The sequence below is a fragment of the Cuculus canorus genome, chromosome 8, assembly GCF_017976375.1.
Source record: "Cuculus canorus isolate bCucCan1 chromosome 8, bCucCan1.pri, whole genome shotgun sequence".
NCBI classification, from domain to species: domain Eukaryota; kingdom Metazoa; phylum Chordata; class Aves; order Cuculiformes; family Cuculidae; genus Cuculus; species Cuculus canorus.
In genome coordinates, this window is record NC_071408.1 from 4,491,788 (window position 1) to 4,515,137 (window position 23,350).

The window sequence follows — 23,350 nt, forward strand, 5'->3', positions numbered from 1 at the left end:
ATCCATCAATTTGCACTGATGTAGCTTGAAGCACCTGAATATTAGGGATGAACTCAGTATTGCTTTTATTCTTTCTTGATCTCTTGTTTGCTCAATAAATCTGTAGTCACAATCCTAGGCATTTTCTAACTCCAGGCACAACTGATTTAGCAATAGATGTCATCTTGTACCTGAGAAACCCTTAACATTCATTTAGGCCAAATTTTCCTGATTTCCCCTCTCCTACTTTCTCACACTCTTCTTTTTCTTTCCCTCCTTTTTAGATGCATTGTTCAGGCTAAGGATGACCTATTCTTATTAATTTGCAATGCCTGTAGCACATCCTGGGACATTCCACAAAGATCAAGTCATCGTAATGACGTTGTCATTGATAGGGTGTGTTTCAAACCTAATTCCAATCTCACTATAGCGCATGCTCTCACGCTTTTGTATCTGACCATGACAGCAGTCTTCTCTTTGTCTCAGTGATCCTGTTTTCACTTAATTTGAAGTATTTTCTTCTTTATTGAAGGATGTATTATTGCTTCTAAGTATTAAAGTGTTGAGGAACAGATATTTTTTTCCTATATGAGCTGTAGCAGCAATGATTTATTTTGCTTGACAACCAGAAATAAATTATCCTGGGTTTCGCTTTTAACCTGTAAGAAGTTGCAGGAATATACCTAAATGTCAAGCCATTTTGGTTAAATATGCATAGAGTCACCTAGAATCATTTCAGCACCTTAACATTCACACATAACATTACCCAGGGGGAATCTTTGGATTATACCTGATTTCTTGTCTTTAAAAGGAGGCGAGAAATTCTTCAGTGAAATGGTCTGTTGCTATTTAACACGTAAGCAAAAAATAACAGTTTCTTCTGGATTCATAATAATAAATAAAGCTATAAAATGTTAACTTCCTATTTAAAATTGAACTAAAACTGTTTTTATTGTATCTGCTTGATGTCATAGGTATAAGATAAAGGCAATGGAAGAAATATTCAGATTGAACTAATTCCAGCCACTGCATGTTTCTGTATTTCTGTCTCTGGGAGGAGCGAGTCATGTCTCCATGTAGGCATATGGACACCCGATCTCTGACAGATCTGAGGCCAAATGGTGACGAACTCTGAACCAACAGTAGCAATGTTAGGACTTGATGGTTTAGATAAATTGCCTGTGTTAAATATGTACTGTCCATCCCTCCTGTAGTTAAAAAGCATGATTCCCAGAATTCAAACTGGGCTCAGTTTTACCTACTGACTAAAGAAAAGCATCCAGATTCATCTTCAGAGGCGTGAACAATAATGGAAAAGAAATGCTATCAGTACGGGTCCAGAGGAGGCTACAAAGATGATCAGAGCGCTGGAGCACCTCCCATATGAGGACAGGCTGAGAGAGTTGGGCTTTTTCAGTCTGGAGAAGAGAAGGCTCAGAGGAGACCTTACAGTGACCTTCCAACACCTGAAGGGGCTACAAGAAAGCTGGGGAGGGGCTATTCCCAAAGGCTTGTGGGGATAGGACGAGGGGCAATGGGTATAAACTGGAGAGGGGCAGAGTTAGACAGGACATAAGGAGGAATTTCTTCACTCTGAGAGTGGCGAGGCCCTGGCCCAGGTTGCCCAGGGAAGCTGTGGCTGCCCCATCCCTGGAGGTGTTCAAGGCCAGGTTGGATGGGCCTTGGGCAGCCTGAGCCAGTGGGAGGTGTCCCTGCCCATGGCAGCGGGGTTGGAACGGGATGGGCTTTAATGTCCCTTCCAACCCAAACTATTCTATGATTCTATGATTCTAAATGCAAAGTCCCCAAGAACACGTTCTCCTTTGAATACTAAATAGGTGACTTATGCTCTCAGTTTTGGCAATGAATGCATTTGTTGAGGTTCTCACTGTGTATATACTTTAATTGCCAACACATAAATAAAGACTGTAGAATCTTAAAATTCACAGGTATCTTCAAATTATAGGCTGCAGTTTAGTTTTGAACGTCGTGCTCTGGGGGAATGATGTTACCAAGGATGTCTGATTAGTTTCAGAAACTTCAGAAAACAAAGGTGCTTATCTTAAAGCTCTTTTCCCATCAGACTTGCTAAGGTTGTGAATTGCACAGCCACACGGGATTTTTTCTTTCTTTACATGTGATTAGGATTGGAAGCAGTAAGACCTGGAAATACCAAAAGAAATACTAATGTTATAAGAAGTCTATCTGACTCCTGTGAGTCTCAAAAGAGCAGGAATACTTAAATAAGCATTGAGATGTGGCTTTTTTCTAGCTTCCAGTATATCTTTTCAGGTTCTTTTACAGAGAAAAGCTGAAAAATATTTTGCCATTTTAGGCACTCATTATTTAGTGTTGTGTTCTTAAAATATGTGAGAAGATACAACCATAAGGAATAGATATTGCACCTTGCTCAGTGCAATCCTCTTTCTAACAGCTAATACCTTTGGGATCCCAAATATCTGTGTAGATGTGGACTTCCACTCCTAATCGTCTTCAAACTCATCCAAAAAAACATCTAAGACAAAAGGTTCCAATTTTTCATCAGCTTTAATCTGTATTAATTGCAATCTTTATTTAGAATCTTCTTTTGATTATAATAAATAATGAATAGTAGGGGTGTCATCATATTGCATATTTTCTGGAAGCTGTCTGCCTTTCTCACTGAGAGCTTTCCCACCCTTTCTTTTCTATATCTTGCCTGGATTGCTAGGCAAGTTGAGAATATTCCTTCACAACAGTTCTGTGCCATGAAGAATGGTTTTTTGTTTGCTTGCAAGTTGACTTTGTCTCTTTGCCCACAGTGTGTTGGATGTGAAGGGGACAAAATTAATATTGTGGATTTATTTGAGTTGTGCTGTGAATGTCAAAAAATTCTGCTTGCAACTACACCTTTATGCCAACTTTTAGCTAAAGGACTGTAGTGAAAGTTAGGGATATACTCATCTTAGATAAAGCGTTGTACATTGGAGGAAACACTTGTGCTTCCTTTTGCCAAAATAATTCACCTATCTTTTTCCACCAGTTTATTTGCTTTGTCCCTTCGGCGCTTCTGTGGGGGATGAATAATTGCAAGCATTGCAAGTGAGCCTGAAGGACTTTCCTTTCTCTCTTTCATGGGGTTATATCCTAGTTATATTCTACAGGTTATATCCCACAGTCTCACTAACCTACAAAAGGCTGAAGACTCTGATGTTAAACATCACTCCTGGAAGAAATAAATCAGATCCAAACTATGTAGGATTGGGGAGAGAAAGCATGGGAATTTAATGAATTGATCCTCAACCTGTCAACATGACCTCAAACACATTTATCACGTGCTTCAAGATGCACAGTTTCAACAAGAAGATGCCTGAATTGCTAACTTTAAAGTCAGCTGAATTGGCTTCTTAGAGAGGAGACACCCTCATCTTTTAAACAGAGCAAATATCTCTCCAATAAGCACAGGGACTTTTCATACCTTTTAGTTTACCAATTTATGTTTCTTAGCTTATTCATTAGTGATTTTTTTGAGCAAAAATTTAAAGACTTTAGCTATTTTTCTCCATCAGTGTTATAAGAAATGAAAAGGATATGTTGAAGCACAAAAGCATGTCAAAATGCCTTCTGTAGCAAGTGGGGAAGTGAGGGTGGACATATCCAGTCTCACTAGAAATAAGCTTGTATTTATGAAAATATTCTTCCTGAATAATTCCCTTTGGTAGAATTTTGCAAGCCTTTTCTTTAGATGGCACAATTTCCTTGCAGCATCTGAACAACATTTGCTGTGGTGATTTCCCTCTATTCTCCAAAGCAGCAGTTCAATAGTGGGTTTTTTTCTACCAGCTGTGAGCAGAAGATAAACAGAAACCAAGAGGGAAGAAGGTCTTTCCCAGTGTGCAGCTGAATCACTAGGAGGAGAATAAAGCTTAGAAGAGTGTCTAGCAAAGGATGATTCGTTGCAATACCACAGCCCTTTGAATAGTCCAGGACATGCGATAAAGAAAAGAAACATGGGAGCCTAATTATCATTGTTACCCTCTAATTCTCAGCTTCTGAGGTGGGACTAATCAGCAGAGAGCTTTCACCTCCTCTTGTGCCTCCTTTGCACAGTGTGAGCAAAGCACAGCAGCTGTGGGAAGGAAACACCACTACAGAGCACTTCTGCTTGTTGACTTTTCACCTTTATCAAGTAACGCATTGAGTCCTAAATCAAAGCACCGGGACATCCCTCTCCTATGGATGAGCAGCTGCTACATATATTATAGTTTCCAATATGTAAGTAATTGCTGTGGAATGACTTAATCCACAGATAATTTAATTGGGCTGTAGTTTTCTGTTCCTTCTCCAGACTTCTCCTTCAGTAAGAGGACTCGCCTGATATTTGGACAGCAAATGATTACTCGTGTATAAATTCAAAATGGTGAGGAGGCACTAGAGTATGAGAGCTGTCTTTCCCGCTTCATATTTGAAACAAGAGTGACATCTAGTAGCCAATTCTGGCAAACACAGGTGTATTTTTCTGGTAATTCTATTTCCTGTCCTGTAATGAAATGCTGTAAAATAACTTATCTTTCACTTACAATGGAAAGCACCACTTATTTGCAGAGCTGAAGTACTTTACATACAAGAATTATTTAAACCTTGTAGCACTTTTGTCAGGAATTTTTAAAACCAATTCCATTTTACAGCTGGGTAAAGCGAGTAAGTATATGATGGCTTGTCCAAAGCCCCCTAAAACTTCTCTGAAATAATTAGGAACAGAACCAAATTTTTACAACTGAACTACGCTTTGCATAACTTACACCTCAAATTCTGAGGAATGAAATATTTTCTGCTGTCGCCAGTGCAGTGTGGTAAAGAACTACCTCCTGATCTCCCTAGATTTACAGTATATAGCTGAAAATTGCTAACATAGAAACCAATAAAGTATTACAGAAATCCATATGTAGGAAAACAGAACAGCAGTTTGTCAGCACTTGCCTTTTCAGTGGAATGAAAGGAGTGCAAGGAAAAGAGCTGAAAAAAGCTGTTTCCCTTTGGAAAAAAAAAAAGAACCAAGCCCACAAACCCTGGACTTAAAGCAGAGAATAAAGTCCATCCTAGTTTGAGCAACTGAAGATGCAAGTACTTGTGGCATACGCCAGTCAGAGCTAAATGGCTCACCAAAAGTTAGCAACTCACTGGCAGAGCCAGAATCTAACCCAGGTTTCCTCTAGAGTATTTGTGACCTCCAGCCCTACCATCTCTCTTTTTTTTTTTTCCTCATCTAAAGGGGAAATCTTGATTTTGAATAAGTCTCTTTCTTTGACAGGCCAAGAAATATTGAAATAGGCCTTGATCTCTTTCCAACTTTTAATTCTCTTTCCCAAATCTTTGAAAGACTATTGTAAGTTTTCTGACATTCTTAAAAGGTTGCGGGGGGAGCATTTTAAAACCAGTGCAGTTTGCTTACTGCTTCTCAGGCCTTGAAAAACATCATTTAGATAAGAAACAGAAGTCTCATCATACCTGCATTTAAATCATTTCCACTCACAGATCTGCATTGTCTTTTATTTTCTCACCCAAAGAACCCACACTCACACATTTATTAAACTATTCAGACTCACTGTCAGTATCTGGTGTAACATTCCATGAATGAAGTGTTAGGGTAGTAAAAATACCAAAGGTAGGGCTTTCATTTCATTCACTGCATGTAGGTTTGCCAGAAAAAACAATATTTTCTGTTGAGTAGCTTTTACTTTTGGGGTTCTTTTTACTGATTCCAATGGCAAAACAACAGGCAACATCTTCTGATACGCAATCCTAGAGACACTCCCCATTGCCTGTCTTTTTCAGTTCCAGCTTTATCTCAGACCTTCCCTACGCTGAACGTGTGAGATGGAGTGGAATGAGCCTCTCCCACAGCGAAGATGTTCACGTAGAGAAGGACATGCATATAAAATTCTTTTTATTATGATTCACTTGCTTCAGCAAACGAGTGGTACCTACTCATTAAACGCTTTTATAATCTAAAAATAATTTTCACAGCCAATCACAACAGCAGTGTGCGCTCGCAGCCCAGAAGGCCAAACATGTCCTGGGCTGCATCAAAACAAGCGTGGCCAGCAGGGCGAGGAGGGGATTCTGCCCCTCTGTTCCTCTCTTGGGAGACCTCATCAGGAGGGTTGTGTCTGGTTCTGGAATCCTCAACAGAAGAAGGAGATGGAGCTGTTGGAACGGGTCCAGAAGAGGACAGAGGTTGCCCAGGGAAGCTGTGGCTGCCCCATCCCTGGAGGTGTTCCAGGCCAGGTTGGATGGGCCTTGGGCAGCCTGAGCCAGTGGAAGGTTCCCTGCCCATGGCAGAGGGGTTGGAACTGGATAGGCTTTAGTGTCCTTTCCAACCGGCGCGGAACTCGAATGGTTTGAGGTCCCTTCGCAGCGAAACCATTCTGTGATTCTATACACTATACGCATCGCAGCGCGGACGCGGGAGGACTGCGGGTCATCGAGAGCGAGCCCGGAGCGGCGGCGCCGGCCATAGAGTACCAACGTAGAAGCCAGAGCGGCGCTGGCGGCGACCATAGAGTCAGCCCTACGGGACAGAGCGTCTCTCTCTCGCGCGCTCTCTCCGCGTCCCGCGGTGTCCGGTGCCGTCTTTCCCGAGCGGAGGGCGCGCACTGCGGGGATCCCGGCGAGCGGGAGCGGGTGAGTCCTGGGGATCTTCCCCGCCAGCGCCGTGCGACGAGGCTTTGGGACAGCGCAAGGGTTTGTAGCTCCGTGGCTGCGTTTATTCCTGTCGTGTTGGGTGTCACGGCTCCTGCTCTCCGTTCTCCGCTGAGGAACTGCAGGACGGGATGTCACCAGAGGGTGGGAGAAGTGGGGCTGTGAGAACCTCGTGAGGTTCAACAAGGCCAAGTACAAGGTCCTACTCCCGGGTCGGGGCCATCCGCAGTTTCGGTACACGATGGGGAATAATGTGACTGAGAGCAGCACTGCAGAGAAGGACTTGGGGTGCTGGTCGGTGAGAACCTCGATATGAGCCAGCAATGTGCGCTCGCAGCCCAGAAGGCCAACGTGTCCTGGGCTGCATCCAAAGCAGCATGGCCAGCAGGGCGACGGAGGGGATTCTGACCCTCTGTTCCTCTCTTGGGAGACCCCACCTAGAGGATTGTGTCCAGTTCTGGAATTCTCACTCTAGGAAGGAGATGGAGCTGTTGGAATGGGTCCAGAGGAGGATAACAAAGATAATGAGAGGGCTGGAGCACCTCCCATATGAGGAGAGGCTGAGAGAGTTGGGCTTCTTCAGTCTGGAGAAGAGAAGGCTCAGAGGAGATCTTATATCGATCTTCCAGTACCTGAAAAGGGCTACAAGAAAGCAGGGGAGGGACTGTTTACAAAGGCTTGTGGTGATAGGACAAGGGGGAACAGGTATAAACTGGAGAGGGGCTGGTTTAGACTGGACATGAGGAATTTCTTCATGATGAGGGTGGTGAGGCCCTGGCCCAGATTGCCCAGGGAAGCTGTGGCTGCCCCATCCCTGGAGGGGTTCGAGGCCAGGTTGGGTGGGACCTTGAGCAGCCTGATCCAGTGGGAGGTGTCCCTGCCCATGGCAGGAGGGGTGGAACTGGATGGGCTTTAAGATCCCTTCCAACACAAGCTGTTCTATGATTCTGTGGCTGTCTTGACACCGTCACGGTGCTTGGTTTAAGAGGAGGGAGCTGGGCTCTTCTCCCAAGTGATAGAGGACAAGACAAGGGGGAATGGCCTGAAGCTCCGCCAGGGGAGGTTAAGGCTGGATATCAGAAACATGCAGAGGAAGAGAGGGGGAGAATAATTTAGCTGACACCAGCATTAGGGTTTCGTATAATGGGTGTCTGATGTTTATTGTCTAAAGAAGCATAGCAGTGCTATCGGAGGGCTCCGGGGAAGAGCGTGCCAATGTCTCAGCCAGTGTCTCACTATTCCTTTGACATCCCATACCTTCACATCCACTTTGCAGCTCTGGGCAATGATGATGTATGTGATGCTGACTCCTGGTTCGGGCAGTTGCTTCCAGCTCCTTGATTTGTCCCTCTTTGGATGAGAGCTTGATGTGATCCTTGTCTTGGCCAGATCCTTGTTCTTGGCCAGGCTTCTGTGCCAGTGGTGTAGTCGTGTCGTTAACTGCGTCATCATTCATCACGCATGGGGGGGTTGTTTGTTTGGTTTTGTATTTCAACTCCGACTGTCACCCGTAACTTGACAAATGGCTTTGTTAGCATCGTAATGATATTCTGAGGTGGTGTTAAAAATTCATAACATAACGTTCATGTCTTTCTTTCCTCACAGCCCAAAGAGGCAATATGGAGAATGTCCTTGCTGCCGAAAATCTGGCAAAAGTCTCACAGAACAGCCCCGCTTTTTCAAAGCCTGGTATTCTTCTGTCCCATCACAAGGAATAACTGTGAGTGAGCTGGTACAGCACGGGGGGAGAAGGAGAATGAACTTCACCTGCTTTTCACTGGCTAAATGAAAAGGCCTCGGTCCGGCTTTTCTGGGATCATCTTCATGTGCTATTGCCTAACAAAGCTTCGTGTGGTTTCCCTTTAGCATTCCTCTGCACGTGTGTATGTGCGTGCTTATGGACGAGTTGATGTTGTGCCACGGTTGTTGTGTGAAAGCCCCGGTGAAGGCAACGGCCGCGTGGAACGTGTGCAGGCTGGCGGATGCGGTCCCTCAGAAAGCGGTTGGATCCCTGATGAGCCTGTAGAGGCACCTCAAGGCCCCGCAAAGGTGAAATGCTTGTGTTGAGTTTGCATGGAGATTGGTTATGGTGTAGCTAAGCAGGTTGCTTTCTCTCAGGATCTACAGCTGGAGCTGTTGTGGGGTCATCCTGTGGGTCTGAAGTTCTCCAGCACAGAGGTTGTGTGCTGGAACAGCTGATCTGCTTGCTAAGCCAGAGGGACCATCTCTAGGGGTGGAAATGTAATGCAGTGTCTGGTATCCTCCGCAAATGAGAGACAGTAGCACTAGGAGCCTCTGTAGTGTGAGGGTGTCTGCAACTGAGGTGGCTTATTTTGCTTCTATCTGCCTGGATTGGGCAGGACTTTTTCTTAATGCGAATGCGGAAGGCTCTGTATGCTCCTAAATCCCATAGAATGTGAGGTTTATGGATTCTCCAACTGCAGTAACTCCTGCTGCCTTTGTATTGTTGTGTTAAAGATGCCCTTTGCCTAAGAAAGGGGCACATTGGGGGTGGGTGGTGTAAACAGTGTTCCACACAGTGTGTCTCCTCAGAGCCATGCGAAAGGCAACTTCCACTTTCTCTTCTCTCGAGCGGGCGGAGGGTGGGCTACAACGCAGAGAAAACCAGGGCGAGGCAAGCAGCCAGCTAGTGTCAATGCCTGGTTAATAAGGAAGAGGCTCCACTGCTGAGACAGATGAGAATGTATGTCACAAATATCCTTCTGTTTGGGGCTGGCAGGGGTGCTAGAACTGTTTCTTTGGGAAGAATTTGCACGCGGCTATGCGAGCTCTCTCAGGGGAAGAGACCAAAACCCGATTTCCGATCCTGGTTTCGTGCAGGAGAAGAAAGAGCTCTAAGATCTGAAGGAAGGGCTCTGTTTGGAGATGGAGGCGTGAATGAAATAAGCTTGAGTTTCTTGTGCTTCCTACTCCATCCTCAGTGTCTGTGAGCCACTTTAAATGTGGCTGAAGTTGTGCCTCCGCTTCAACTTAGCGTGTGACGGCATCACATTTCGTGAAGACCGGATCAAACAACAGTATTAGGATGAAATGTACTTCCCAGCTGAACCTGTGAGAAAGGAAGCGTTGCTTTTCATGTGAGAAACAAAATCCTGGCTAATGAATGAAGCATGCATAGAGCAACCGTGTATGCAGGGTAGTGGTTAGCTGCAAGCTTTCTTGTCTTGAACACGCTTCTGCAAGGAGGACTGTCTTTAGGGCAAGGTGTAGAGTAGAGAGGGAAAGATGCAGCGCTGTGAGGGGAGAGGTGTGGAGCTGCGGAAGAGGGAGTTTCTGAAATCAGCTGTTGCTGCAGCAGGCAGTCTCCAGCTGATTTGCAAAGTGAAACTGCGCTGGGCTCAGCTGGAGAGGGCTGCGTGGAGCTGTACCAATTACCTGTAAATCACAAACATTCTGGACCTTGTAGTAAGTATTGGGCTTAGGTGGCTTTTAATGTAGATCAACCGCTAAACTGCTTGGAAAGCAACTGAGGGGACTGTGTTGGCCTAGTGTGGCTGGCAGAACTGAGCACGGACTGAGTGCTCTGCTGGGCTGGAGGACAAAACTTCCAGCTGGCAGCAGAACGAACTACAGTAGTTCAGCTAGCGACTTGCTGGAACGGACTGTCGGGATGCAGGCTGATGAGAAACCATTTTCTTTTTCAGATTTGGAAATACCTCAGCTTCTTTTTGTGACCAATCTCAGCAGCGTCGCCCTTTCTGGTTGACACCTTCCAATCTCCTGTGCTGTTGGAGACTGAAGCTGGAGCTGCTCAAAGGATCAGTCCTTTGAAGTGTTAATGTGAGTCGTGCCTGCGAACCTGAAAGTGCACGTGTGCTCTCAGCCCGGTTCACAGCAGCGCTGTTTGTAGAAACGTTTTGTGTGGTACGGTCCTGAAGAGTTGTTCCTCTCCGTGCACCCTTCTGTAACTCTTGCTAGAAGAGAAGAGTATGTTTTAGCAGTAACAGTGCCTGGGCTGCTTTTCTATGTTGAACATTCGCGTGATTGTGATTTAGAGCATCGTAGTGTAAGGAGTATCTTTGGTGAGATTCAGTTCAGTTTTATTTCCCTCTTTGATTATATACCTTTAAGAATAAATATGAAAAGAAATTGTATTCTCTCAGGACTTTGAAACTCAGTGCGCTGAAACTACTTTCCATCTTGCAAGTTCTCCCGTTCCTTGTGGTCTCCTTTCAGGGGGACACGTGAAAACTTTTGCTATTATTTGGAAGGAGATTCTCTTCTCAGCTTTCTTTGGGTGGGCTGTAGCGTGAGGCAGGGGGATTGGAAGGTCAGAGGAGGAAACATGGGCAAAGGAGGAACGCGCTTTTGTCTCAGGGCTAAGGGCCGCTTCCTCTCATTCTGCTGTTAACCTTCCTTTCTCTGTGTTCCCTCTTCCAGGTCCCTCTTCTCGGTGCTGCGTGGGAAGCGAATTCCCCTCCTTCAGCTGCCTGTGCCCAGCCTGGATGCGTGGTCTCACCTGGACCATCTCAAGGTTGCGTTGCTGTCACCTTCACTGTGTGACTGGGAAGAGTGTGTCTGTATCGGGGGACACTTTGGCCTCTTCTGCCCAGGCCCAGGGGAGCTGGAGGAACCCTGTGGAAACCAGCGTTGTCTGCATTAAAGCTTTTGATCGGTTGCCAAGTGCTGTATGTGTTTTACTTTTTCCGTGTTTAGAAGGAAGAAAGAACAAGGCAATCCCTTCAGGTATTTCAAAGGTCAAGTACTTCCCGTGGGGAGAGGTTTGTCAGGACAACTGCCTCTCAGCCTCCAGGGCGATTGTAGGGGGAAGGAGCCCTGAAATGTGGGGGTACCCCAAAATCTCCCGAGATCTTGCGTTCCCCCTCAGCCCCACCTCAACTCTTGTGAGAGAGTTTTGGGGTCCCCAGGGGCCTTGGTGGGCATTGGGGGTGGCTGAGGTGGGGGTTTGGGGGTCCCCAGGGAGTTTGGGGGAGGCTATAGGGAGGTGGGGCCGGGGTTTGGGGTTCCTGGGGGCTTGGCAAGGGGAATTGGGGAGCTGGGGGGGTACATTTTGGAGTGCCGTGGGGCTCAGAGGGGCCATTGGGAAGAGGCTAGGGTGCAGTGTTTGGGGTCTCCAGGAGCTTTGGGGGAGCTGGGGTTGGATTTTGGGGTCCGCTAGGGGTTTGGGGGAGATTTGGGGGTGCTCTGGGGAGATATGGCTGAGTTTTGGGGTTCCTATAGGCCGAGGAAGGCATTGGGGGTCTGGAGTGGGGGTTTTGAGGTCCCCTGGGGGGGAGATTTGGGGAGGAGTTTATGGGAGGATAGGGCTGAGTTTTGGGGTCCCCAGGGGCTTTGGAGGTGCTGAGGTGGAGCTTTTGGGATCTCCTGAGGGTTTGAGGGAGATTTGGGGGGTGGGGTGGGAGGGGTAGGGTGGGTTTTGGGGTCCCTGGGGGCTTTGGGGGAGCTGGGATGGCATTTTTAGGGTCCCCTGAGAGCTTGGGGGGGGCTGGATTTGGGGGCTTCTAGGGGCTTGGAAGGGAAAATTACCCCCCAGAATGCACCTAGGAGCCCCAAAGTTTTGGGGCACCCCCATTTTTGGGGTGCCCGACCCTCCCCTTTGTGGGGTGCCTCCTCTTCTCCAGCCCGACACTGCCCTGGGGGGGAGTTTTTGGGGGGGGGGCAGGCTGTGCATTCTGGGGGGTTCCTAGGGAGTAAGAACCCCCAGTTTTGGGGATGCCCCCATTTTTGGGGTGCCTCGACCCCCGTCCCCGCTTCAGCCAATGGGAGGGGCCGTCCCCGCTTCAGCCAATGAGAGGCGCGTCCGCGCGGGTCCATCGCCGGTTCGGGGCTGCGCGAGCTTTAACCGCAGCGCGGAGGTGAGGGCGGCAGCGCGGCTGAGGGGCTGCGGGGCAGGAACCGATCGGCGGGGCTGGGGGCGGCGTGGAGGGGCGAGAGAGCCGCGGGGAAAGGGGAGAGGAGGGCAGGGAGGGGAGAGGGGAGAAAGGGCTGCGAGAGAGGGAGCGCAGAGGGAAGGGGAGAGGAGGAGAGCGAGAGGGGGAAAAGGGGCAGAGAGGGAGGGGCTGAGAGAGAGGAGAAGGGGTAGAAGGGAGAGCTGAGGGTGAAGGGAGGGGAAAGGAGCTGAGGAGAGGGAGGAAAGGGAGACGGAGAGGAGAGAGAGGGAGAAGCGTGTGGGAGAGGGGGGGGGGGAGAGAGGGATAGAAGGGGAGGGAGAGAGAAAGAGGGCAGAGGGAGGGCTCCGGAGATGGGGGGAGAGGCAGAGGCAGAGCAGAGGAGGCCTCAGTGCCGAGGGTGCTGCGGATCAGCCCCGGGGCCGTGGTGGCCGGGCTGCAGCCCCGCTCCCGGTGCTGCCCCCACTGACGCCCTCGCCTGCAGCCCACGTGCAGTTTCTGCTCGAGGCGACCCTTCCGCTGTTGGAGCCGTACGCGGCATTTCTCGAGGCGATTCCCAAGGCGATTCCCAAGGCGATTCCCGAGGCGATTCCCAAAGCGATTCCCAAAGCGATTCCTGAGGCGATTCCTGAGGCGATCCCTGCAGCGATCCCCGCGGCGCTGCCGCAGCCGCTCCCGGCGATCCCCGAGGCCGAGCAGAGCTCAGCCCCGGGCTCAGCCCCATCATCCGCACGGGCAGCGGCTCCCACAGCTCCAGCGGGATGTGGTGCGGCACAGCCGGTGAGCGGTGGCAGAGGGGGTGCGGGGGGCCGAGGGGCACAGACCTCTGCAGTTGCTGTCTGTTGGCAGCCCCGAACTCGTGCGTTAGACAGGGGGCAGAGGTCCGAGCGAGGTGGGCTTTGGACGGCACGAGCTCTGTGAGTGCCGCTTGTCTGCGAGGGGGGATGTGGCAAAGCGCTGGCTTTGCTGTCTCAGGAAGGCTCTGGGCTGGGCTGTTCCTTAGCTGTAAGACAATATCAATGTGTGTGAACGCAGCTATACGAGGATCCAAAATGCAGAGGACCCAAAGGATCGTTGGGCCTGATCGCTACATTCCCAGCCGGAGAGCTCTGGACATGGATGTGGCCAAGTTCCAGAAGGACACTGCTGTGGTGTCACCTACCGTGAAGGTGAGTGTGTTGCTGAGTTCCGTTGAGTGCACTGGTCCCTCCCAAACCCCTTCCTGGCCTTTCCCAGAGAAGCAAACTGGAAGTTGTCTCGCATGAGTGTGTGAGGCTGACAGCCCCGAGCAGCACTGCCTCCAGCTCTGCCCTTTGGGAGCCGCGGATGAGCTTGGAGCTGTAGGGTCTGGGAAGGGAATGGGAGCCTGAGTGAAGCTGTTCTGTAGGGACATTGCCCTGGGCCCAGGGAAGAGCCTCTGCTGCTTCCTTTGCTCCATTTGAAAGCCTCATCAGCCCCGGATACGCAGCTCCAAAGCTGTGAACCTGTGCCCAGTGCCGCTGCGGCGGGAGCTGTTCCAGGACAATGTCTGTGTGGGGAGCTGCTCTGGAATGTGTCTGCTGGGTTCTGAAATCTCTTTAGGAAGCATTTGGTTCCTTGTGGTTGTGGCTTTCTCCACTGGCCATGAGACACTGACCTGGCCACTCCTCTGTGCGAAAATGTGAGCAGGACAGTGTGCTGGAGTCTGAGGAAAAAGCATTTGGAGCTGTGTCGCAGTTTAGCCCCAGCCTGGCTGATATCGGCAGCTAAAACCATGCAGTTGTAGTCCCAAATCCCTTCCCACCCCCCAGGGAAAGGGGGAAAGGGAAATGAGAGGAAAGAGACTTGTGAGTTGGAAACTAAAACTGCAGCTTTAGTGAAATGATAGTAGTAATGGTTATTAAACTAATTAGGAAGAAATAATATATGTATAAATATCGGAGATCGCACCCCCTCCCCATCCCTCGATGGGAACGTCACCACAGATTCTTGGTTCACAAGGGATAAGTGTGAGCCTTGTTGTTTTTGCGTACCAATGTCCTGTGGGATCCCCTGTAGCAAGGGACACTGTCTCAAAACCATGCAGTAGCTTTCAGAGAATGAAGTTACTGAGAGCAGCTGAGTCAGGCCCCAAACTGGCTCTATTTGAGCTCCAAGCCCTTGGAGCTGGCTGGGTGCCACTGACACCCACCCCACGGCTGGGCACCTCCTGATCCGAGGAGAGGGCGGCTGAGGTGTGTGCTCTGCCAGCTGCAGTTTGAAGTGGAGCGCGGGCTTTGTGTTTCCGATGCATCTCACTGAGGGCAGATTGTCTCTGTAGGAGCGCCAGAGACCCTGGGCAGCGAGTCTGAATGCCTTTGATCTGGAAAAGATCCTGGAAGAGGTTCTCCGCCTCAGTGGAAAGGCTCAGACCACTGCAGCAGGTGAGGGACAGGGTCTGGGTGAGTTGGCTCAGCTGGAGACCCCGGGGCAGGGGAACAGCAGCTCCACATGTGCAGGGATCAGTTGGCTTCTTGGAGCTGCTGTGCACGCCGAGGTCTCCCGAATCCTTAGGTTTCCAGTGGCTGAGGGGCTGCGTGACAGCTCCAGTGAACTGATTTACAAAAGCTGCCAAGTGCTTTCTGGAACTGCAGGTGGCAAACCTTCCCGATGGCCGCACAAGCTTCCAACTCCCTGCTGTTCTCTTTGTACCTTAACCATCTCTAAACGTAACGGGACACGGAAAACCACGGGCCTGTCAGTTAAACTTGTTCCTTTGAGTTCCAGATCCGGAGCTGCCCCTGGCTCAGCAGTTCACCCTGCCAGTGCCGTTAACGCCCTGCGCTCTTCTGAGCGTGGCTCTGCTCTCAGGGCTGCATTTTCCCTGGGAGGGATTTCTCCTTGGGTGAGCAGGGCGTAGCTGGGAGGAAACAGGAACTCAGGTTAACCAAAGTGTTTCTCTGCACGCAGGCTATCAGTACAACCTCAAAGCGCTCTACGGGCACGAGGTGATGCCTGGGTTCGGCAGGAGAAAGGGCAGATACATTTCTTCTGCACCAGACCGAGTCCTGAGTGCCCCAGACATCCGCGATGACTATTGTAAGTGGGCTGCGTTGTCGAGTGCTGGGCATTGAGATCGCTGTGTAGTGCAGTGCAGTTCCTAGGACAGTGTGGTCTGAGGAATTGGAGCTCTGCCTGGGCTGTTTCAGTCTCTTATGCCCTTGGGCTGGCACGGACCACTTTTAGGGTGAAGCCTTCTAGGAACAGTGGTCGAAAGTGCTGTGCAGGTGACTTGGATTGGGGCTATGGGACCCGCAGCTGGGCATGGTGACACCCAGAAGGCTGCCCCTTCCCTGCCTGTGTGTCCATGTGTGTGGGCACACGCACACCTGGTGGTGGTGATGGAAGGTGCAGCATCAGCACTGGTGAAGGGCAGGGCTCTCCAGGGCGGCACAGTGTGACCTGCATTGCATTGCTCTTCCAAACTGTAGACCTGACTCTCCTTGACTGGAGCACTCAAAACCTCCTGGCGCTGGCTCTGGACACCACTGTCTACCTGTGGCACCACATCTCTAGGGAGACTGTCAACCTCATGGAGATAGAGCGCGTAGCTGATTATGTTTCCTCTGTGTCCTGGGGTAACGGAGGAGACTGCCTTGCTGTTGGTGTGAGCAACGGTGAGGTGCAGGTGAGTGCGGGAGGAGAACTGGAGCTGTTTGGGGATTGCTGGAGCTGTGGGGCCTTGGGACAAAGGCTTGGCCGGCACAAGAAAGATGCAACACGCTCTGACTTGCCTGGTGTGGGCTGGAGATGTCCACAGCCAGTGAAGAGCTGCAGCAGCGAGGCAGAGCTTGGGCTTGGGGTTTCTGAGCCCTCGACTTCTCCTCTGTTCTGTGGACATGAGATACAAATTGATCCCTGCTCCCAGGGTGACCAGGCTGAATGCCAGAGCCTGCACCGTGAGATAGCAAAGCAACGGGGCTGGCATTTCCTCCTACTCTGGAGACCTTCTTGCTCTGCTTCTCTAGCTGTGGGACGTCGAGCATCAGAAATGTCTCCGCACTCTGACCAGCCACGTGTCCCGTGTGGGGTGTCTCAGCTGGAACAGCTACATCCTGTCCAGGTAAAGCAGTGGGTGGGGGTGGGAAGGGCGGTGTGGAGCTGGTGCAGATTCTTCTCCTGGATCTGCTTCACTCAGCCCAGCAGGCCAGCGCTGCTGGTAGCACTGGTGTGAAACCCAGCAGCAGGTCCAGCAGTCCCGCCCCAGCGCCAGGAGGGCTTTTCACGCCAACATGTGCAGCCTGACCCTGAGCACCTTCTCTCTGCAGCGGGTCACACAGTGGCCAAATCCACCACCACGACATCCGAGTTGCTCAACATCACGTGGCCACACTCGCTGGTCATAAGCAGGAGGTGTGTGGACTGAAGTGGTCTCTGGATGGCCGCTACCTTGCCAGTGGCGGTGATGACCACCTGGTGAACATCTGGCCAAGCATCCAGGGGGCCGTGGAGGATTTGCTCCAGTCCAGACCTTCCGTCAGCACCAGGGTGCTGTCAAGGTGAGCGCGGGGCAGCTGTGGGCACGCGTTTGCATGCGGGGCAGATGTGCAGCACTGCCTGCGCACAGGTTGCTTCTGGCACGCCTTAGGATGAACCCTGTTCTCGCAGGCTTTGGCGTGGTGTCCGTGGAAGTCCAGCATTCTGGCCACTGGAGGTGGAGCCACTGACAAAAGCATCCGCTTCTGGAATGTGTGTTCTGGCACCTGCCTCGGCAATGTTGATGCCCATTCCCAGGTGAGACATGGATGTCAGCTTGGATGTAAACACCTTCTGGTGGGACACCTGAGCAGAGTTGCTGGCTCCTGAGGTGCAGGGGCAGGGACAAGGACGGGCCTATGCTTCTCTCTGGGTGCTGAGCATCAGCACAAGCAGCTTGTCTTTCCTGTATTCCTGCCTCCTCCCAGGTCTCTTCCATCCTATGGTCAACCAACTACAAGGAGCTCATTTCAGGCCATGGCTCTGAAGAGAATCAGCTGGTGATCTGGAAGTATCCAGCCATGTCCAAGGTCACCGAGCTGCAAGGTAGGCTGCGCCCCTTGCCTGGGGAAGGGAGGGCTGCTGGAGGCTGAAGGCAGCTGTGATCCTTGGGTTGAACAGAGGGGTGGCCCAACCTGGAGCCCCACTGATGCCGGATGGTGAGCAGAGGCGTGTGCTGCTCGAGGGGGGCCCTCCTGGGGGCTGCTGAAGGAGTGCTGTTGCTCCAAATGCACGCCTGGAGGGTGAATTCCTGCTGCTGCAGCACAGGGTGGGGACAGCTCTGCAAGCTGGTGGGGTTCCTGGGGCACAGTGGAGTAAATGTGAGTGTGGTGGCAGAACCAGAGGGACCAGAGCGTGTGCTGAATGGCCCATCCCTGAGCGCACACCTCCTCCTCAGGTCACACAGGAAGAATCTTGAGCATGGCTCTGAGCCCTGATGGTGAAACAGTGGCCTCGGCTGCTGCTGATGAAACGCTGCGACTCTGGCGCTGTTTTCAGATGGATCCAATCAGGAAGAAGGAGAAAGAGAAGGCAAACAGAGTCAAAAGCAGCGTCCTTCACCAGACCATACGATAAGGGCATGGGGCTGTTGGGGGGAGTGGGGAAACCTGGTTTACCCTTCCTTATTTTAAATGTTATTAAATGTTAATTCACGTTTTAAAATTAACAAAGTGCTTTCATTTGTCTTTTTTTTGGAGTTTACTGGAAGAGAAGGCCATGGCTGACAGAATCAAGCCCAGTGTGGATGCCGTGGACGAGTCCCGCAGTGTCACACCAGAATGGTCTCCAAGCCTCGGTCCTCTGCCTTTCTGCCCACCGAAGAGCTCGCAGCGCCCTGCACCCTACGTGCCAGTCACACAGACAGCCCTGGGATCACAGCTGGGATGTCAGCGACTCAGGAGCGATCACAAGGAAGCGTCTGCAGAACCACCAAGCCCAGAGCCGTGTGGGAGCTGAGAGACCTTCTAGGAATGGCTGATGGTGTCACCTGGGGATACCGCATGATGGACTTGTGGTAAAGCTTCTCTAGAGGGCCCTTAAAGACTGGGGAAGCGCTGCTTCTGCAGGGACTTGAGGAGAGCGTTTGAAGCCATTAAGGTGGCCGTTCTGTCTGCCGCAGCTCTGGGAGTGCCCAATCTAACAAAACCTTTAGAGCTGTTTGTGCAGGAAAGACAGCATCAAGCTTTGGGGGTCTTAGCCCAGAGAGCAGGAGATGGGAAAAGACCGGTGGGGTCCTTTTCTAGGCAGGTGGTTAGTGTGAGTCAGGGGTGGCCCGGGCCTGCGGGCAGTGGCGGCACCAGTGCTCCTGATTCAAGGAGCTCCAAACAGCTAAGGTAGGAAATGCAGCTGCCTTTCTAGGGGTAAAGGGAACAGCGGAATCATCAAATGGTGACGGCCTTCAGAAGGTAAATCTACGGACAGACTCTAAATATGCTTCAAGGGCGGTCCATGCCCATGGGGCAGTATGGAAGGAAAGAGGACTGTTAACTGCACAAGGATCCCCCATCAAGAACCAAGAAGAAGTCCTGCAGTTGTGGAAAGACATCCAGAACAGAGAGAAGTGGCACTAATGCAATGCAAGGCACCTCAGGTGGGAAACTCCCCGATGAAGGTACGTAATGGACTGGCCGAGCGAGCAGCTCGAGGGCAGCAGGAAAAGGTATCTTGGTATTAATCCCTTTCATAGACAGAGATATGAATATCCGTTGTGGGGACATGTGAATCTGTTTGAACAATAATCCTGTCCCTCTCAAGCACCCTCCCCTGGGAGTCGCTCGCAGAGGAAATGCCCCTGGTGATCCCTGACAGAGATTTCTCTGAACTGCCCAGACGGGGCAGATCCCGGGACCTGTTGGGACCAGGAGACACATTGTCAGGCTGGCCAGAGGCATTGCCCTGCAGCACCCGTAAAGCAAGAGAGGTGACTAAAACCTCCTTGAAGGGAATTATACCACGGTTTGGAATTCCCATAGGTCTGTTCTCAGCTAGAAGTCCTCACTTTATAGCAGAGATTGTACAAGATTTGAGCCAAGTCCTAGAGAGAAAATGGGCCCTGCACACCCCCTGGGTCCCCCACTAGTGGGAAGGTGGAAAAGATGAATCAAACTCTGCAGGGACAAAAGGGTAAAATTTGTCAGGAGATATCTTCGCAACGGCCCCACGCTCTTGCATGGGCTTTGCTAAGAACAAGGCTACAGCCAAGAGCTGAGGCTAAGACCAGTCCATATGCATTAATGTTTGGGAGGCCTTATCATCAAATGACCGTTTTTCCTCAAGACATAGTGCTAAAAGGAGAAACAGAGCTAAAATCTTCTCTGCTGTCATTGAGTAAAACAGTGAATGACCTGGGGCGCTGTGTAACATGTCCTGAGCCTCTCGCTTTAGATTCTCCAGGACACCGTTCCAGCCCAGAGGCTACATCCACCACAAGACGTGGAGAGCGGAACTTCCAGAAAGCTGGAAGAGACCCTTTCAGGTGCTGATAGCAAACACACACCATCCTTCAGGTTGAAGAAATGAAAAGGTGGATACATTACACGCAAGTCAAGTCGACGCCGAGTTGGGAGTGGAGAACTGTCCTTGAGCCCAGGAATCCTCTCCAGAGGAAACTGCAGAGAAGAACCGGAGACTGACATTTGAAAACCAAGGAGGTGGGTTTTTGCCTGCATCTGCATTTGGTGTGTGGATGGACGTGACTTTCAGGGATTGTTGCCACAATGGGGTAAAGGCCAGAATGTGAGGGAACGTTTAGCCAGAGAGGTGGTAAGTCTGTCCTCCTTCTGCATGGGGTCAGGAAATTGGGTAGAAGTGTTCAGTTCTTGTATGACAGGAGTTCCCACTCCCCTCGGCTCCCTTGCATACTCGACTCTTCTGGAGGTGAGGCCGCACCTTGAATCTTTTGTTCAGTTTTGGGCCCCTCACTAGAAGAAGGACATTGAGGCACTGGAGTGCATCCAGAGAAGGGCAACAAAGTCCTTGAGGGGCTGGAGACCAGGTCTTACAAGAGGCAGCTGAGGGCCCTGGGGCTGTTTAGCCTGGATAAAGGGAGGCTGTGGGGAGACCGCATTGCTGTGGTAAAACCAAACGTTTCTGTCATTAGGTCAGTGTGCAAATTAAATGGCGTAGGACATGGACTTTTGAGCTGGAGGAGAAGAACCGGGTAAAAGATGCCTTTGTTTCCAGCTGTCGAGGTGTGGGGTAGATGAGAGTGCGTTTGATTTGTAAGAGGTTTGTAAAGCAGCATTCCTTTACACAGATGCCTAAAGCTTCCTTGAGCACCGGGCAACTGATGTTGCTTCAAGGGATGTCGGAAGCTTCTCTGTAGGGACTGAAAATCCTTGTGCTCCTGTTGTGGTTTACCTTAGCGAGTGAGACATTAACTCCTGGGATTTACACTCATTTCTCTCCACAGAGGGAGAAGTGGCTGTGGCAGAGATGCTCTGTGCCGACCAGAGAGGGAGCTTCTTGAAGGAATCAGCTGGTGGCAGTGATCAGCCAGTGACAGGTTGTTTAACTGATGAACAGATATTTGAACAGCTCTTTTTTTTTTTCTGCTCAACACTCGCTGAGTAATAATGTTCTGTTGGGTCTTCCAGGACCGAGTGCTGTAATTGGCTTCAAGCTTGCAGTCTTCTCCATCGAGAGATCAAAGGCACTCCTGTCCCCTCTCTGGATTGAGAAGACCTGGGAAACCTCTTTGGATCAGAGGTAGGACCGAGAAATTTCTTGGCATCAGAGGTGTCTGTAGACGGCACATGCTGTTCTGGGTTGAAGCAGTCTGAATGAAGATCCGCTTCCAAGCTTGTCCTGAAGGAAGCAGCTACGGTTCAGTGTGAGGGAAGGTTTAGCACGAGGACCTGCAAGCACTCATAGCACAGCCAGAACTATGAGGAGTTATGGCTGCAAACTGGCTAAAAATCCCAGTGCTGCTTGGGAAGGCAGGTCTCAGGCAGAGGCAGAGCTTCAGTGGAGCTCAGAGATTGTACCCCACTGGTAAAACTGGTACCCCACCAGTTCCCCATGGTGAGTGACAGCTTTTCCTTCACCCCTTGGGGTGGCTGTAGCTGGGTTGTTGGTGGTTGCCTGGCACAGGAGATCAGCACTGCCTGACACTGCCTGTGACCATTGGATGTGGTTCATAGATGGTTGGCCTGGCATTGGCCAAATTTCGTATGAGACAGGCTAAATGCAGATGATGAGGAAACAGATTTAGATTTATTGTCTTCAAAAATTTGTTTGTGTCAATTCTGACCTCAGCTGCCAAGAAAAGGGATGGGATGAGAAGCACTGGTGATGGATGCATCCAAAGCAGTGGGACTGGCGAGGGAGGAGAGTCCGGCCCTCTGCTCCGCTCTGGTAAGACCCCACCTGGAGCCCTGTGTTCGGCTCTGGAATCCCCAACGTACAAATCACACAGACCTGTTAGAGTGAGTCTGGATGAGAGCTATGAAAAGTCATAGAGAATTCACACCCAGACTGGAGTGGTGCTCCTGGCTTCCTGGAGGTCCATGGTGTATCATTCCTTTACACAGATGCCTAGAGCTTCCTTGAACACCGGGCAACTGTAGTTGTTTCAAGGGATGTCGGAAGCTTCTCTGTAGGGATTGAAATCTTGTGCTTCTGTTGTGGTTTACCCTAATGAGTGGGAAAAAATCCTGGAATTTACCCTCATTTCACCCCACAGAGGGAGCAGTGCCTGTGGCAGAGATGTTCTGTGCGTCCAAAGCAGTGGGACTGGCGAGGGAGGAGATTCCGGCCTTCTGCTCCGCTTTGGTGAGACCCCACCTGGAGCCCTGTGTTCGGCTCTGGAATCCCCAACATACGAATCACACAGACCTGTTAGAGCGAGTCCGGATGAGAGCTATGAAAAATCATAGAGAATTCACATCCAGACTGGAGTGGTGCTTATGGCTTCCTGGAGGTCCATGGTGTATCATTCCTTTACACAGATGCCTAAACCTTCCTTGAACACCGGGCAACTGAAGTTGTTTCAAGGGATGTCGGAGGCTTCTCTGTAGGGATTGAAAATCCTTGTGCTTCTGTTGTGGTTTACCTTAGTGAGTGGAAAAATGTCTTGGGATTTACCCTCATTTCTCCCCACAGAGGGAGCAGTGGCTGTGGCAGAGATGTTCTGTGCGTCCAAAGCAGTGGGACTGGCGAGGGAGGAGATTTCGGCCCTCTACTCCGCTTTGGTGAGACCCCACCTGGAGCCCTGTGTTCGACTCTGGAATCCCACAGACTGGAATGGTGCTTATGGCTTCCTGGAGGTCCATGGTGTATCGTTTTTTTACACAGATGCCTAAAGCTTCCTTGAACACCGGGCAACTGAAGTTGTTTCAAGAAACAGAAGTCTCATCATACCTGCATTTAAATCATTTCCACTCACAGATCTGCATTGTCTTTTATTTTCTCACCCAAAGAACCCACACTCACACATTTAATAAACTATTCAGACTGTCAGTATCTGGTGTAACATTCCATGAGTGAAGTCTTAGGGTAGTAAAAATACCAAAGGTAGGGGTTTCATTTCATTCACTGCATGTAGGTTTGCCAGAAAAAAGAATATTTTCTGTTGAGTAGCTTTTACTTTTGGGGTTGTTTTTTACTGATTCCAATGGCAAAACAACGGGCAACATCTTCTGATACGCAATCCTAGAGACACTCCCCATTGCCTGTCTTTTTCAGTTCCAGCTTTATCTCAGACCTTCCCTACGCTGAACGTGTGAGATGGAGTGGAATGAGCCTTTCCCACAGCGAAGATGTTCCCGTGGAGCAGAGACATGCATATAAAATTCTTTTTATTATGATTCACTTGCTTCAGCAAA

General features: G+C 50.3%; 1 protein-coding gene and 1 long non-coding RNA gene across 5 annotated transcripts; both read left to right on the forward strand.

Annotated features, from left to right (window-relative positions):
• The first annotated feature begins 6,494 nt into the window (after positions 1-6,494).
• Positions 6,495-18,354, forward strand: LOC128852949 (cell division cycle protein 20 homolog). The gene is given in 16 exon segments (XM_054073669.1): positions 6,495-6,642; positions 8,266-8,380; positions 8,527-8,709; positions 10,326-10,461; positions 11,062-11,367; positions 13,015-13,310; positions 13,566-13,699; positions 14,830-14,932; positions 15,459-15,587; positions 15,980-16,176; positions 16,517-16,611; positions 16,817-16,992; positions 16,995-17,047; positions 17,157-17,282; positions 17,453-17,570; positions 17,923-18,354. Coding segments are annotated over 11 exon segments (1,329 nt in total). The 5' UTR covers positions 6,495-6,642; positions 8,266-8,380; positions 8,527-8,709; positions 10,326-10,461; positions 11,062-11,367; positions 13,015-13,291; the 3' UTR covers positions 18,102-18,354.
• Positions 18,355-20,041: 1,687 nt separating this feature from the next.
• LOC128852910 (uncharacterized) lies at positions 20,042-22,974 on the forward strand. 4 transcript variants are annotated; one of them, XR_008451022.1, is made up of 7 exons: positions 20,042-20,176; positions 20,626-21,030; positions 21,122-21,233; positions 21,783-21,881; positions 22,210-22,298; positions 22,629-22,717; positions 22,821-22,974. It is a non-coding gene; the product is annotated as an uncharacterized LOC128852910 (long non-coding RNA). The 4 variants fall into 4 exon arrangements; XR_008451024.1 differs by having other exon boundaries at positions 20,626-20,685; positions 20,938-21,030; positions 22,629-22,974; XR_008451023.1 differs by having other exon boundaries at positions 22,629-22,974.
• Positions 22,975-23,350: the final 376 nt, after the last annotated feature.